This window comes from Cervus canadensis, chromosome 25 (assembly GCF_019320065.1).
Source record: "Cervus canadensis isolate Bull #8, Minnesota chromosome 25, ASM1932006v1, whole genome shotgun sequence".
NCBI classification, from domain to species: Eukaryota; Metazoa; Chordata; class Mammalia; order Artiodactyla; family Cervidae; genus Cervus; species Cervus canadensis.
In genome coordinates, this window is record NC_057410.1 from 14,551,298 (window position 1) to 14,564,118 (window position 12,821).

A 12,821-nucleotide genomic window follows, 5' to 3' on the forward strand; every position below is an offset into this window, starting at 1 on the left:
CACGATCAACCAGGAATCAATAGCAGAATATCTGAAGCAGAAGAACAAATCAGTGAGCTGGAAGATAAAACAGTGGCAATAACTTCTGAAGAGCAGAATAAAGTAAAAAGAATGAACAGAACTGAGGACAGTCTCAGAGACCTCTGGGACAATATCAAATGCACCAACATTCAAATTATAGGGGTCCCAAAAGAAGAAGAGGAAAAGAAAGGGTATGAGAAAATTTCTGAAGAAATTATAGTTGAAAATTTCCTCAACATGGAAAAGGAAATAATCAATCAAGCCCAAGAGGCACAAATAGTCCCATATAGGATAAACCTAAGGAGAAACAGGCCAAGACACACAGTAATAAAAAAAACAAAGACTAAACACAAAGAAAGAACATTAAAAGCAGGAAGGGAGAAACAACAAGTGACATACAAGGGAAACCCTATACGCTTAACAGCTGATCTTTCAGCAGAAACTCTGCAGGCCAGAAGTGAATGGCAGGATATATTTAAAGTACTGAAAGGAAAAAATCTACGGCCAAGGTTACTGTACCTGGCAAGGATCTTATTCAAAACTGATGGAGAACTAAAAAGCTTTTCAGATAAGCAAAAGTTAAGTGAATTCAGTGCCACCAAACCAGCTTTACAAGAAATGTTAGAGAGACTTATACAGTCAAGAAATACAAGAGAAGGAAAAAGATCTACAAAATCAACCCCAAACAATTAAGAAAATGGCAATAGGAACATACATATCAATAATTACTTTAAATGTAAATGGATTAAATGTTTCAACCAAAAGACACAGACTGGCTGAATGGATACAAAAACAAGACCCACATATATGCTGTCTACAAGAAACTCACTTCAGACCTAAGATGCTCAACGTTGCTCATTATTAGAGAAATACAAATCAAAACTACAATGAGATATCACCTCCCCCTGGTCAGAATGGCCATCATCAAAAAGTCTTCAAACAACAAATGCTGGAGAGGGTGTGGAGAAAAGGGAATGCTCTTATGGGAATGGAAATTGATACAACCACTGAGGAAGATAGTGTGGAGATTCCTTAAAAAGCTAGGAATAAAACCACCATTCAGTTCAGTTCAGTATAGTTGCTCAGTCGTGTCCAACTCTTTGCGACCCCATGAATCACAGCATGCCAGGCCTCCCTGTCCATCACCAACACCTGGAGTTTACTCAAACTCAAACTCAAAACCACCATAGGACCCAGCAATCCCACTCCTAAGCATATACTCTAAGGAAACCAAAATTGAAGAAGACACATGTATCCCATTGTTCATTGCAGCACTATTTACAATAGCTAGAACATGGAAGCAACCTAGATATCCATCGACAGACGAATGGATAAAGAAGTTGTGATACACATACACAATGGAATATTACCCAGCCATAAAAAGGAACCCATTTGAGTCAGTTCTAATGAGGTGGATGAGCCTAGAACCTATTATACAGAGTGAAGTAAGTCAGAAATAGAAAGATAAATATTGTGTTCTAATGCATATATATGGAATCTAGAAAAATCGTACTGAAGAATTTATTTACAGGGCAACAATGGAGAAAGAGACATAGAGAATAGACTTATGGACACGGGGAGAGGGTGAGATATATGGAAAGAGTAACATGGTAACTTATATTACCACATGTAAAATAGTCAGCCAACGGGGATTTGCTGTGTGGCTCAGGAAACTCAAACAGGGGCTCTGTATCAACCTAGAGGGGTGGGATGGGGAGGGAGACGGGAGGGAGGTTCAGAAGGGAGCGGATATATGTACACCTATGGCTGCTTCATGTTGAGGTTCGACAGAAAACAACAAAGTTCTGTAAAGCAATTATCTTTCAATAAAAAATTAATTAAAAATAAGGATTGAGCAGAATGTTAGTAGGAAGGCAAAACATAAAGGCTGAAGCTTAAGGAAAAATAAACTTATATCCATATTAGATGTTTTTTAAATAAGAAAATGTTTCATAGGCAAGAATTTTAAATCAACAAAGTAGATTCAAATGACCATATGATTTGAAGAGAAATATTATTTAATCTCAAAAACCAATCTTCTCAATAAGTTTAAAGATTCTTATTTATATTGGTAACATTTGGCAATTATCTTTTGTAAAAATCTATATTTTAAAAGCGTAAATGTACTTAGTCCAGAAAAAAATAGAGTAAAATTCCTCTTACCTCATATACATTGAACTGTGATTGCCCTCTAGAAAGTTCCCTATAGCTTGTTGTAAATTCTCCAATGAAATCATGACTATAATTAAGGAGAAAAATACATATAGTATTAGCTTTCAGACAGTTGTTAATTATATACTAAAACTTTAAATATATATTCTTATCATGAAACAATTCTTGATATTACTATGAAAATAATAATAATATGATAATTTAAAACACACTGACACTTTGTTATGTATACCCCCAATTACATTTTGTTAGTATTCAAAAATATTTCATTTATCCCACCAATGTTAATATTTCAATGTTAATATTTCAAAGGTTTATTAGTGTCAATAACTCATATTTCAAAAGCATTTCATCTAGGCTATCCTAATGATTAATTATTAACTAGGATGAAATTTTAAGACACACAAAATTTATTACCATACTTATTACAATCACAAATATACAAAATCTTCAAACCTTCCAATGACCAGTATGTAATAGATCACTATTTTTAAAAGGGAATCCCACGTTGACATGGAATGTTAGGTAGGTAGAATAGGAAAAATGAGTCCAGAATGGCGGTGGCTAAAAGACAAGGAAGGGAATAGCCCGCGAAAATGGAAGGAAGGTCCGAGGACCAGAGTGAGGAGCTCAGGTAAAACAAACAGGACTCCTGGCTAGCCCAATTTACATAGGGCAGGCCAGGGGAATAAGAAAAAACATATAAAAAGAGGAGCCAAAATTAGGCTAGGCCCCTCTTTTATCTTTTTATCTTTTGGGTTGGCTTGTCCTCACACCTTGAGGATGTATTTTCTTTTACTTTCTAAATAAAACTGAGCTGTAACACTGGTCCATCACTTCAAGTTTTTGTTGTGACAAGACAGAACTGAGGAAATTACACACTATCCCGACAGAAATTAGTCACTAAGCTTTATACTAATAATTCTAAAGTACATTGATAATACCAAACATGGTTATTCTGGACTTTACCATAAAGCAATCGCCACTGCCTTCTCAGAAAGTAAACTTCTACAAGTGCCTTCTCAATTTAGACATGGAAGGGTAAAGATTGAGAAAGCATATGTTTGTTTTCACTATAAAATACTTAACAATGTAATTATTGAGCTTGATTTATGCAATTGTAAAACAAGTGTTATGCATTCAGCAGATTAGAGAGGATTTGTAAGGTTGCAAAGAGTCAGACACAACTGAGCAGCTAACACACACACACACTAATTTTATGGTCAAGACTAGGTTGAACACACAGAACACACACTGAGACATAAACATAAAATGCTGGTATTTGGTGCAATGCTGAAATGTAATACATTAGAGGAGGAAGATCAAAGATTGTAGGAGCTGAATTAGTATAACAAAAAGGGGTATTGCTGTTGTTATTTGTATGATGGAATTTAAGCTCGGCCCATTTGCTTGCAAACATGAGGTGTTACCATAAAAACAGGTATTTCCCCCAAAACTCCAGGCAGGTTTATGCTTAGCTCTGAGTCACTAAAATCCATGGATCTGATAACCAGTAACAAGCAATAAGCAAATTGTGGCTAGCCAACCACAGCTGATTTCTAAAGTTGGGATTTCAAAGAAAAAAGCTAGTGGTCATAAGTAGTGTTTCTGCAATAAATTTTTAAAAATTAAGATGTAAGATACAACTCATTTAGATATCCAGTTTCCCAGTTCTCCCATATTTTAAAGATCTTGTACATTTATGACAGTAATCTATATAGGGCATTTCTCTTTATCCCAGTATCACCTTGACCTCTTCTACAGTTAAGTTTTAAAAGCAGATATACACACATGAAATTAGTAAATGAAAAGAGGATTGAAGGCTATAATTAAAATATATTTGTATTTGTGAATCCAAAACTCCCAGCATTCACTCTTTCAATTTATATGGGGGAAATTACAAAACTGTAATTTCATGCTACATATTTCTTATAAATAAAATAAATCTCTTTGACTTTCAGAAGTGCAAGCTTATAACCATGATATCTTTATAGAAATCTCTGAGACTCTGCTTAGAATCTATTCTCTTCATTGCTATGTCTGTTTTGATATCTTAAGTAATGGTCACCAAGAAAAGGTTCTATTAAAGTACTTCAAACACAATACTTTTATATTGGTTAAGTGTGGACAAGCTTCATATACCAGAGCTCACCACACTAGTCATAAACACAAGGTAGTGAGTGGCAATAGCAATATTATAACCAGGCGTAGACATAAGGTGATTTGTCTCAAAAATACATCTCCAGAATCTAGGTGCATAAGTGAATAATTTCCAGGTCAGTTTTGTTACAGATCTCTTGAAATGAATGAAAATATTTAGTTTCCTTTGTGAACTTCTGTAATTCAAATACTGTATATTAAATCATAAATAAATACTTTAAAGAAAGTATTGAAGGTGCTCTTCACTGATTTACTCTCATCTTTTCCCTTATTGTCAATTATACTAGATTTTACTAAGATTAAAAGAAAGTATTTTAATATTTTATCTGTTCACAGTTGTCAATACAAAAATATTGAAACAATTCTCACTACACAGAGGAATATGATGAAAAGTACTCTGCTAATAAGTTACAACCAACAATTTCCTTGAGATTAGATAATACTGCTATGATATCTCTTGTTAGTTTGGTTCTAACTAAAATAATTATTCTGGGTTATAAGTCTCAAAGCTCTCTGCATTTACAAAATAAAGTTTCCTCCACGGTGGTTGATCTGATTTGTGTCCATTTACATTTCTAGTTTTTGTTTTCAAATTTTTTTATAATTGAAATATATTATTTAAAATCTGAAGAAATAAACAGATATTGAGAACAAATTGATTAATATTATAGGTAGTAAGTCAGCTCTCAAAATGCCTAGAGTAAACTGATTGAATTTTTGAATAAAATTTGAACATTATAAGTATTTCTATACTCTATTAATAGTGGAAAGGAGTATTTTGCATATTTATATTTACATCTGAAACCTGTAAGACAGTCCCTACTTAACAAAGTGCCCATCTTTCCCATTTTTGACATCTTTCACTTACCTTTTACACTACTGCTTAACTGTGATCTCCTCTAAGAAATCTCTCCTCCTTTGTGTGCTTTCTCTGTTTTTAAAAACAATTCTATCATCACACTTCCTATATTGTATAATAGCTGTTGTTTATATATCTCCCCTTTTAGTTTTTATAACATACTCAAAGTTAAGAAAGCTGAGTGACTTTCCCTGGTGGTCTTGTAGCTAAGAATTTCTGTTCCCAGTGTAGGAGGCCCTGGCTCGATCCCTGGGTGGGGAACTAGATCACACATGCCACAAAGATTCCAGTGTCACAACTAAAGATCCCACATGTTGCAACTAAAAAAAGATTCAAGATGCCACAATGAAGATCAAAGATCCCAACACAGCCAAATAAATAAAAAGAAAAAGAAAGATGTTAATTTCATCTCCATATTCTCAGCATCTGCTTCAGTGTCTGGTAACCAATGGGCATTATTGAATGTTGCAAATATATTCAAGTCAATGTCACAATCATGCTGTAATCTTAACTTACCAGTAATATTAACAATTTTGCTTCACATGAATTACCTTTAGTACAAAAGAATGGGACAAGTGTTGAGCATATTAGCCACTCCTACTCTACTCCTTTGAAACAATTCTCTCTGAGGGTAATGCTGATAACTGTTATTTTCCCATAAAAATGCACCCACATTATCACACAAAAGATATAAAAAAAGAGACAGAATATTGCCTTTTCTAGGCATTTCCAATGGTTTTCCTGAAGGTCATCCTGCTTTAGGCACAATGGATGATGACTATTTTCCTTGCAATCATTAAATTAATATTGCATATATGTACAAACAGCAAATACATACTGAATCTATCTTATCCTTTTCTCTATCATCATGTTGTCTTGAATAAGTCACTTTGGGATCTTCATGTATTCATCTAAAAATTGGAGGCAATGCCTATTTACTGTTCTGAAAATAAACCTAGATAGTTCATTTGAATTTTTTCTGTGAAAGGCATATAATTCCTATACAGTCATTATTAAAATACATTTTTTTCTGATTTTTAAGTAATATGACTCTAGATACCTATGTCTTAAAGAAGCTTTAGTCAAAATAATATCTGAAGATGTAACAGGCTTATGAATTGATATTTGGAAGCCAGTGTTATAAGATCTCTATTTATATCTTCAGTTATTGAGGTACACATTTTTAAGAGTGCTTTTTTTTTTAAATTTCCTCAGGAAATATCTATTAAGCATCTACTATGTATCTACCATGTAGTAGATGTTGAGATGTGTTAGATGACAAGATGAAGCATAAGACAGATCCAGACTGACAACATGTTTGCTATCTAAATGGGGGATAAGGTTCCTTCTTTTTTCTTTAATAAGGTTCCTTGTTAATTAAGCAAAAGTGCACCACAATTTCTCAATAGCTACATTTAAGAATAATTTATATTATTTTTACTTTAGGAGAAGACCAGCAGTGTTTTTTTTTTCCCGAGGTGACTGAAGTCAAGACATTAATTCCATAATTGTAGGTAAAATGCATCATGAGAATTTTGATTTCCCAATATCATCACAAAAGTCCAGCTAACAATGTACCAGTTGTCCTTGATTTTGCTTTTATTTCTTTACTTTTCTTCCAGAAAAAACTTTTGACTTTAACATAACTTTTCAGCATTTAGGAATGTTTTTACTCATGCCATAACACTACCCTTGCTTTATTCTTAAAATTTCAATAAAATTAAGTCTTTTTTATCCTTGTAATTTCCTTAAGTCCTGACAGAAAAGTTAGTTTCCTTTAGAAAGTCCAGAAATATGCTTTTAAATATGATTCAACTATGAGTTGGTCTAAATTTAAATTTATAGAGCTATCATGGTTCTTATACTGCCCCAGTAAACAGAGATTGTAAGCACATTCTGAAAAACTAATTTTTTTTCCCCTGGTTTGCTTTTACTGGTAGAAATTATCATATATAACATATAAATGAATGTGTTTAATGTAGAAGTTATCATTTATCTCTATTTTTACTGAAATTTTAAGTAATTTCAAAAAGTTTACATTTTCTTTGCCCCTCTTAGATTACAACTACATTTCTGAGCCTCCAAGAAAGAAAGTGATATAATTACTCTCAAATGTTAACAATTTACAGGAGAAATAGGCTAATTTTATCAGTCTGATTCACACCTGTTCCTTGATCCATTTCTAATACAGACAGAATTTTTAAAAGATATAAATACTATATATATATACACACATACATTTAAGACATAAGCCAAAAAAACTGTTTAGTCAGTAGAAAACTATGAATTATTGATGCAGTTTTTAATAAATATGTATATATAATTCAGATAATTCAAATCTGATAGTAGTAATCCAAATTGTCTAGAATATTTATCTCAAATAAAACCAAGCAATTTACAAAATTTACTTTTATTTTGTGCTGTATAGGTCAGGCAATGTCAGCAAAAAACAATGTACATGCTATAAATTAAAAAAATTATCATCCCAGTTTGATGAAATCTCACACTTCAAACTGACAGAGTTTACTGTAATCCTTAACACAGATCTCATATGGCAGCTCAGAACTTGCACATTTGAAAGAGTTTCAGCTTCAGAAAGTCATGTACTTATTTTTATATCTATATTATCTTCTTGTGCAACATACAGAGAAACAAACTAGCTACTTTAGGAGACTTTAATAATTCTTTATATGTTTGGAGCAGTGTCATTTTATGATAATGGTTTTAACAGTGTAAATATCTTCAAAATATTCAAATATGGAAATGACATATCTCATAAAAATTCTTTGGCTAGATGCTTGAATAAGTTAATATATTTTTAACCATATAAGGCTCCAGAAGACTATGAAGCAAAATATCAGAATATTTGGGTTTTCAAGAAATACAGATCTAAGATATTGAGCAGCATAAAAAGTACCAAGTGTACTTATGCTCACAACTATTATCCATTTATAGAAGCCCTTCTTCTTTAGCAATAAGCACAGTCCTTGGAACCTATCCTAAAAATCTGTGAATTTCTTAGTGGAAAGCAAAGAACTATCCATGGAACTAAAAAACAATAGTGTTTGCCTTGGACTGCAAGGAGATCCAACCAGTCCATCCTAAAGGAGATCAGTCCTGGGTGTTCATTGGAAGGACTGATGCTGAAGCTGAAACTCCAACCCTTTGGCCACCTCATGCGAAGAGTTGACTCATTGGAAAAGACCCTGATGCTGGGAGGGATTGGGGGCAGGAGGAGAAGGGTACAACAGAGGAGGAAATGGCTGGATGGCATCATTGACTCGATGGACATGAGTTTGAGTAAACTCCGGGAGTAGGTGATGGACAGGGAGGCCTGGTGTGCTGCGATTCATGGGATCGCAAAGAGTGGGACACGACTGAGTGACTGAACTGAACTGAGAACAACAACAACAAAAAAAAATCTTAAAATTTGTATGGATACACAAAAGATTTTGGATAGCAAAAGCAATCTTGAAAAGCGGCATTGAAGGAATCAGGTTCCATGACTTCACTCTATATATTTTAAGGCTACAGTCATGAAAACACTATGGCACAAAATGGCACAAAAACAGAATATATAGATTAATGAAACAGGATACAAAGCCCAGAAATAAACTCAGTCACCTATGGTGAATTATTCTATGAGAAAGAAGGCAAAGCTATACAATGGAGGAAAGTCTCTTCAACCAGTGATGTTGGGAAAACCATATGTGAAAGTGAAGTTGCTCAGTCGTGTCCGACTCTTCATGACCCCATGGACTGTAGCATACCAGGCTCCTCCGTTCATGGGATTTTCCAGGCAAGGGTACTTGGAGTGGGTTGCCATTTCCTTCTCCAGGGGATCTTCCCGACCCAGGAATCAAACCCAGCCTCCCACATTGTGGGCAGGCACTTTACCCTCTAAGCCACCAGGGAAAACTATATAGCTACATGTAAAAAAGAAGAAACTAGAACACACCATAACATCATACACAAAAACACACTCAAAATGGATTAAGGATCTAAATGTATAAAATTGGATATTGTGAAACTGTTAAGAGGAAAACATACATAGAACACTCTTTGATATAAATCATAGCAATACCTTTTTGGATCCATCCCCTACAGTAATGAGACTAGAAATAAAAATAAGCAAATAATTAAACTCAGAAGTTTTTCCACTGCTAAGGAAACCATAGAGAAAATGAAAAGACAGCCCTTAGTATGGGAGAAAATATTTGCAAATGAAGCAAATGACAAAGGATCAGTCTCCAAAATTTACAAATACAGTTCATGCAGGTCAATATAAAACAACACCAAAAAGAACAACAACAACAACAAAAAATGAGCAGAAGAATTAAATAGACATTTATCCAAAGAAGACTTATCAATAGCTAAGAGGCATATAAGAAGATGTTCAATATCACTAATTATTAGAGAAATGAAAATCTACAATGAGATATTACCTCACACTGGTCAGAATGGCCATCATCAAAAAATCTACAAACAATAAATGGCAGAGTGGGTATGAAGAAAAGGGAACCATCTTACACTGTTGCTGGGGATATAAATTGGTACAGCTACAATGGAGAACAATATATAGGTTCCTCAAAAAATAGAAATAAAGCTACCATATGATTTAGCAATTCCACTGCTGGGCATATATCCAGCAAAAAACATGGTTTTAAAGGAACATGCACACCAATGTTCATTGAAGTGCTGTTTAAAATAGCCAAGACATGGAAACAATCTAAATGTTCATAGACAGATGAATGGATAAAGAAGATGTGGTAGATAAATACAATAAAATATTACTCAGCCATTAAAAAGGATGAAATAATGCCATCTGCAGCAACAGGTATGAACCTTGAGATTATCATACTAAGCAAACTAGGTCAGACAAAAAGACAAATATCACATGATATCTCTTATATGTGGAATCTGAAAAAAAAAGATACAAATAAACTTATTTACTATACTTTTTTTTTTTTCAGCCAAATCATGTTACATGTGGAATCCTAATTCCCCAATCAGAGATCTAGTCTGTACTTGCTGCATTGGAAGGTAGATTCTTAATCACTGTACTGTCACAGATGGCCCTACAAATGAACTTATTTAAAAAACAGAAACACAGACTTAGAGAAAGAACATATGGTTACCAGAAGAGAAGGGTGTCAGGAAGAGAAAGAAAGATTGGGAGTTTGGGATTGACGAGTACATACTGCTATATTTAAAACAGGTAATAGGGAACTCTGTGGGATATTCTGTAATAAAATGGGAAAAGAATTTGAAAAAGAATAGATACATGTATTTGTATAATGAAATCACTTTACTATACAACTGAAACTAACACAACATTGTTAATCAACACTATACCAATACAAAATAATTTTTTTAATGAGAAAAAATTAAAGATAAGGAGAGAATCTTAGAAACAGCAAAAGGAAAGCTACTAGTTGCATACAAGGGAATTCCGTAAAAATATCAATTAACTCTTCAGCAGAAACTTGGCAGACCAGAAGGGAGTGGAATGATATATATAAAGTGATAAAAGGAAGAAAATTACAATCAAATATATTCTGTCTGGCAAGGCTCAATTCAGATTTCAAGGAGAGAATTTTATAGGCAATTGAAGCTGAAAGTTCATCACATCAAAAGTGATTTTACAAAAAAAAAATGTTAAATGGAAAATAAAAGACCACAACTAGAAATATGAAAATTATGAAAGGAAAATTTCGTTGGTAACAGCATATATACACTAAAGGTAGTTAGATCAAGTACTAATAAACTCGTTAGGAAGATTAAAAGACAAAAGTAGTGAAATCAACTAAACCCAAAACAAGCACTGAAGAGACAGATACGAAACAAAATGATATAAAGTATAACGTCAAGATCTTAAACAAGGCAGGGGGAGGAGTAAAATGAATGTATATGGTTGTCAGAATGCATTTGAACTTAAAACTATCATTTAAAAATAACAATTTACATATGAATATATACATAGTCACATACCAAAAAATTATCATTACAAACACACAAAAATCCAAATATAACACAACATAGCCATCAAATCACAAGATGGCAAAATAAAAGAAACAAAAAAGAACAACAAAACCAAATAGAGAACAATGAACAAAATGACAGTAAGTATATACCTACAAATGATTTTACTTTTTCTTTCTTCCATTTTTTCTTTCCTTTCTCTCTCTCTCTTTCTCGTCCTTCCCTCACTTCCTCTTCCTCTCGCTTGCTTGCTTTCTTTGATTTTGTTTAAACTGGTATTTGAGTGTTTTATAATATTTTGTTAGTTCCTGCTGTACAATGAGGTGAATCAGCTATATGTATACACGTATCTCCGGCTCTTAGTCCTTCCTCCTCCCTTGCCCCATCCCACCCATCTAGGTCAACACAGAACCCCGAGCTGAGCTTCCTGTGCTTTGTCGCAGGTTCCAACTAGCTACCCATTTTATTAATACAAATGGTACTGTATATATGAAAATCCTAATCTCCCAATTTGTTCTACCTTCCCATTCACTTTTGTATCCACATTTCCATTCTCCACATCTGTATCTCTATTCCTGCCCTAGAAATATGTTCATCTGTATCATTTTCCTAGATTCCACATACATGTGTTAATATACAATATTTGTTCCTCTCTCTCTATGACTTACCTAACTCTACCTGATAAACTTTAGGTTTATTCCACATCTCTACAAAGGACCCTATTTCATTCCTTTTAGTGGCTGACTAATATTTCACTGTATACATGTACCACATCTGTAGGGCTTCTTAGGTGGCTCAGTGGTAAAGAATCTGTCTGACAATGCAGGGGATACAGATGCGGCTTGATTCCCTGGTCAGGAAAATCTCCTGGTGGAGTAAATGGCAACTCCAGTATTCTTCCCTGAAAATCCCATGGACAGATGAGCCTGGTGGGTTACATTCTATAAGTTTCGTAAAGAATTGGACACGACTGAGTGAGCACACACAAACATTTTATTCCAGTCATCTGTCAGTGTACATTTGGGTTGTTTCCATGTCCTGGGTAATGTAAATTGTGCTTCAATGAACACTGGGGTGCATGTGACCTTTTGAATTATATTTTTCTCAGGTGTATGTCCAGTAGAGGGATTTCCAGGTCATATGGTAGTTTTTAGCTTTTTAAGGGAACTCCATATTGTTCTCCACAGTGGCTATATCAATTTATAATCCCTCCAACAGTACAAGAAGGTACTCTTTACTCCACATTCTCTCCAGCATTTACTGTTTGTAGATTTTATGATGATGGTCTTTCTCACCAGTGTAAGGGGATACTTCATTGTAGACTTTATTTGCATTTCTCTAATAATTAGTCAGCCCGAGTATGTTTTCATGTACCTCTTTGGCATCTGCATGTCTTCTTTGGAGAGATATTTAGTTCTTCTTTCCAGTTTTAGATTGGATTGCTTGGTTTTTTGATATTGAGTTCCATGAGCTATTTGTGTATTTTGAAGTTTAATCTTTTGTCCGTTGCTTCATTTGCAAATATCTTCTCCTATCCTGGGGGTTGTCTTTTCATCTTGTTTATGGTTTCCTTTCCTGTACAAACATTTTAAGTTTAATTATGTTACATTTGTTTATTTGTGTTTCT

At 33.9% G+C, this 12,821-nt stretch overlaps 1 protein-coding gene across 1 annotated transcript in view; it reads right to left on the minus strand.

The window, feature by feature from the left end:
- CPNE8 (copine 8) overlaps nucleotides 1–12,821 on the minus strand; it is a 260,545-nt gene that overhangs the window by 86,262 nt on the left and 161,462 nt on the right. The window contains exon 11 of the mRNA XM_043446546.1: nucleotides 2,185–2,260. Coding sequence (XP_043302481.1) covers nucleotides 2,185–2,260 — 76 coding nt within the window. The remainder of the gene's footprint in view (nucleotides 1–2,184; nucleotides 2,261–12,821) is intronic.